This window comes from Penaeus monodon, unplaced genomic scaffold (assembly GCF_015228065.2).
Source record: "Penaeus monodon isolate SGIC_2016 unplaced genomic scaffold, NSTDA_Pmon_1 PmonScaffold_3406, whole genome shotgun sequence".
NCBI classification, from domain to species: domain Eukaryota; kingdom Metazoa; phylum Arthropoda; class Malacostraca; order Decapoda; family Penaeidae; genus Penaeus; species Penaeus monodon.
In genome coordinates this window covers 10,001-14,317 of record NW_023658127.1, presented here as the reverse complement: position 1 = coordinate 14,317, position 4,317 = coordinate 10,001, and the positions used below count along the sequence as shown (strand labels likewise).

Here is a 4,317-nt window from a genome sequence, read left to right as displayed (position 1 = left end):
GTAGACGTTAAAGGGAAGGTCATGTCTACGGAAGGTAAGTTTGGCTATGTTAGTAGGTTTCTTTCGATGACCTCTGGGGGGAATGGAGTAGCATTGTACTGATGTTGCATCATAGTCTGTGAGACAGGCAAGTAGATCTTCTCCACAATCTGACCAATCTTTGTCATAGATTGGGCAATTTGCTTGGGAGATTGAAACTGTTCCGGTGCAAGTATTGAGGGTTGGATGGGGTTACCATATAGGTCTGTTAGTTTTGTTAATGCTATGGCTTGGTTTTCGGATGTTACTGTGACAAGACGGGAGTGGTCGGGTCGGCTACGGAAAGAGACTTTACCTACTTGTTTTTGGAGACATTGTTGGAAGAGAAGGGTGTTGTCAGAGTAGGGAGCTGTGGGAGGGATCACGAAAAATCGGTCCCATTTGGCTGCGCTGAAGAGGGTATTCAAAATTGTTGTAGAGATAGGGGTAGTCGAAGGGCGGGGGCGTGACGAAGATGGAGTAGTGTTGAGGGAGGTAGTGTTATGGGGAGGTGGGCAATAAGGCTGTAAGGTATTAATAAGGGAGGATGGGGTGGTTGATGTTGGAGGTTGTGGGGGTAGAGGTGTTGAAGTTGAGCTTGCTGGGAGAGTGGAAATGTTCCTTAAGGGTTGACTGTTGGCTACTGTACTAGTAGGTATTGATGAGGGGGTAGTTATTGCAGTGTTCGGAGCCGTGGTCAAAGGAGAGCCTGGGGTCAGGGAATCGGGTGGGTTTACATCGTTGGGGCTATTTGATAAAGGGGCAAGCCTCATTGCCCCTAATAGTGGGGATAAGTTTTCATTACTGGCCATGGTAAGCCTGGATTATGTTGGGGATAAAAACAGTCCACCCCTTAGGGTCCCCTTGAGGGGTAAGGGCTAGATAACTAAATCAGGGGAATACCGTGCCCATGGCTCCCTCAGGCCGTTCAGGACTGGCACAAAGTCAGCCTTTCATCCTTTCAGCACGGCTCTCACACCTTAGGAGGTGGATAGCAGAAGGGTTTGGTGAAGGGACAGAAACGAAAAGTGGGAAGGAAAAAAAAGACCATGCAAAATTAGTTGAGTCGAGGGCTGAGTCCCAAGGTTGGGGAGTTCCCCATCATTGGGTCCCAGTCTCCGCCTCCTAAGCCCCCCCACAACAACAACGGGCAAGGGATTGGGGGGGCTGGCCATGGTAAGCCTGGGTTATATTGGGGATAAAAACAGTCCACCCCTCAGGGTCCCCTTGAGGGGTAAGGGCTAGGTAACTAAATCAGGGGAATACCGTGCCCATGGCTCCCTCAGGCCGTTCAGGACTGGCACAAAGTCAGCCTTTCATCCTTTCAGCACGGCTCTCACACCTTAGGAGGTGGATAGCAGAAGGGTTTGGTGAAGGGACAGAAACGAAAATTGGGAAGGAAAAAAAGACCATGCAAAATTAGTTGAGTCGAGGGCTGAGTCCCAAGGTTGGGGAGTTTCCCATCATTGGGTCCTAGTCTCCGCCTCCTAAGCCCCCCCACGACAACGGGCAAGGGATTGGGGGGGTACACATATGACAATATACTTATAATATCAGAGAAAATTACTTTTGTTTTTGTGATTTTTTTATTATTCCAAAATAAGGCACACTATCTTATAATGCATTATTAAATTATCTTTTTTCTCAAGATTTCTTACTATGACCATAAACCAAGACTTGCAATCAGAATAATAATATAATTCCAGGTAAAAGTACTAAACAGATTAAATATATTCATATAAAAAACTTAAAGCTAATCACATTCAATAATAAAAAAACATTTTGCATAGGAATGATACACTCTTTACTTAAACAATTTAATATCCATATTAAGAATAATCTCACAATGAAGATAATCATTCAATACAACTCCACATAAAGGAAGATCATCTCTTTCCATTATTTGATAAGGTTCTTTTATCTACTGTGATTAAAAAAATATATTGGTGGTGGCTTCAAAGAATTACATTCGTTCAATCTGTGATTTAGCTACCGTGTGTCCATACCATCAATCAATACATTTCTACAAAACATTTAAAAAAAATTAATGATAGGACTTAACAAGTGAATGTTAAAGCCTCCACCTAACATCTCCATTTCGCCAAAGAAATATACCTGATTAGTTTAAGTCACCGCTGATTTTACTCTCTCAGATAGACAGACAGAGAGAAGCTATAGCATTTCCTTGGAATAATATCAAAACTGTAAACAAATTTTAGTTTAATCCTTCTGAATCTATGTAATGTCTCTCAAACACTTTTCATAATGCATTTCATTGTTATGTGAAATACATGAGGGAATTACTTTTGTTGAAGTGAAAATCGAACAAAGGGAAATGTAAGAGTTTGTATATTGCTCTTTTGATGAGATCTTTTTGTACATAGCAATTATAGAAAATAAAAACCGTAAGTGCAAATTTGAAAACTGAATAGGAAGGACATAATCCTTTGGAAGACAATTTAACTCAGTGTTAATAGTTATTCAAGTAACATTTAAGACCTAGATTTCAGATAACTGATTAACAGGGGACAAAGATATAGATAATATAAATAATTAATACCTAAATTGTGTACAAACTAACTTTGGTACAATTTCAATCATGGAAAATTATGATAATATTTTCAGACCCATACATAACTGACAGATATAACCTTGGTAAAATGGACATAGCTTCATTTTGGGGTAAATAATTATCCAAATAAATATACTGGTCACATTAAATATGTTAACTTCCTTTCTCTCATTTAAGTTTTAGACTACAAAATACAGGCCTTGTCTAAAACTGACAACCTTACAGACTGGAAAAAAAAATAAATTATAAAAAGAATTACGAAACCATTGCTTCAAATTGAACTTATGTTTCACATTTGTCAATAATAATCCTAATTTCTTATATGCATATCCCTGAATGATAATGAACATCGGCATAAATTTCTTTAAGCAATTAAAAACATGCAAAACATTTTTTCCAAGTTGTAAATACCATCCATTCAGTATGAATGATATCTTAACTAGTATAGCCATACATATATTAGCACAATAGTTTATATTACAGACAGTAGTGTCTATACATTTTAATTTTTTTTAGACTCGCATGAAATTTGCATATTCTATTTTGTCACATCTGTTCCTATGGGTATGCATAAACAATCTGGTATACTGCTGCCTCTGTCTCAAAAGATTCTGGCATTTCCTCCTGAATAGCTACCTGAGGCTGATCAGGCAGGGGGGTATCAACAGAAGGTGTCACTACAGTGTTAACAACAGCTGGAGGGGCTTCTACAGGTGCTGTCTTTTTAGCTCGTTTGTATTTAACCAACTGCGTGTGAGTGGTGCCATCACTTTTAATGGACTGAATGTACACACCATGAACACTCTTTATATGCGCAGTCAAGTTGCAACGCTGCGAGAATGAGGAAGGGCAAAGGTGACACATGAATGGTTTCTCCCTGTATGGCTACGAATGTGGGATTGCAGCTTAGCTTTATATACAAAAGACTTCCCACATGTTGGACACTTGAATTTCTTATTACTTTCGTTGTGTTCCTGCCATTTATGCTTGCTAACTGCAAGCTTGTGAGCAAATGCCTTCCCACATAAATCACAGACAACTGGTTTCTCTCCTGTGTGTGTTGCTAAATGGACAGTGTACTGAGATTTCCAAATAAATCCTTTTTTACAATATTTACAAACAAACTTTGGATCATGAGACAATCTATGGAAGTACATTTGTTGTTTACTGTCACACACTTTTCCCACACTCACTACATGCTGTTGGATGATGCTTATAACGATGGACTCTCAGGGAAGTTTTACATTCAAAGGATATTGAGCAATCACTACATGTTAAGTTACCTTGTTTATGATCTCTTAATTTCTGCTCCTTGGAGAAAAATTTATCACAACTTGTGCAATGGAAGGTGTTTGGTCCAATAACCACAGGTCCTTTCTTACCCTGTAAAGTCTTCTTAATATGAACCATGGAAATATGGACTGTCATCACATCATGACGAGCAAATCTCCTGCCACAATGTTCACACACAAACCGCCTCTCCCCATCACCGTGCTTCGTATCTTTATGCCGCTCCAGATTCTGTGGCCTTGTGAATACAACACCACACAGATCACATGGAAAAGAAAATTCAGACGAGTTGTGCTCTTCTTTGGCATGGCGCTGTAGTCTTGTGAATGTGGGGAAGACCTGGGAACAGATCTGGCAGGAAAACTCTTGGTTTCTGTCAATTCTCTTCTTCACCACCTTCTCCTCTATGTAGTGCATATCACTAAGCTTCTTTGGGC

General features: G+C 39.7%; 1 protein-coding gene across 1 annotated transcript in view; it reads right to left on the bottom strand.

The window, feature by feature from the left end:
- Nucleotides 1-1,821: 1,821 nt before the first annotated feature.
- The window catches only part of LOC119570642 (zinc finger and BTB domain-containing protein 17-like), an 11,453-nt gene continuing 8,957 nt past the window's right edge, over nucleotides 1,822-4,317 (bottom strand). Inside the window, 3 exon segments of the mRNA XM_037918298.1 lie at nucleotides 1,822-3,465; nucleotides 3,468-3,774; nucleotides 3,776-4,317. The exon segment at nucleotides 3,776-4,317 is cut by the window's right edge and continues 357 nt beyond it. Of these exon segments, the coding sequence (XP_037774226.1) occupies nucleotides 3,137-3,465; nucleotides 3,468-3,774; nucleotides 3,776-4,317 (1,178 nt within the window). The 3' untranslated portion in view covers nucleotides 1,822-3,136.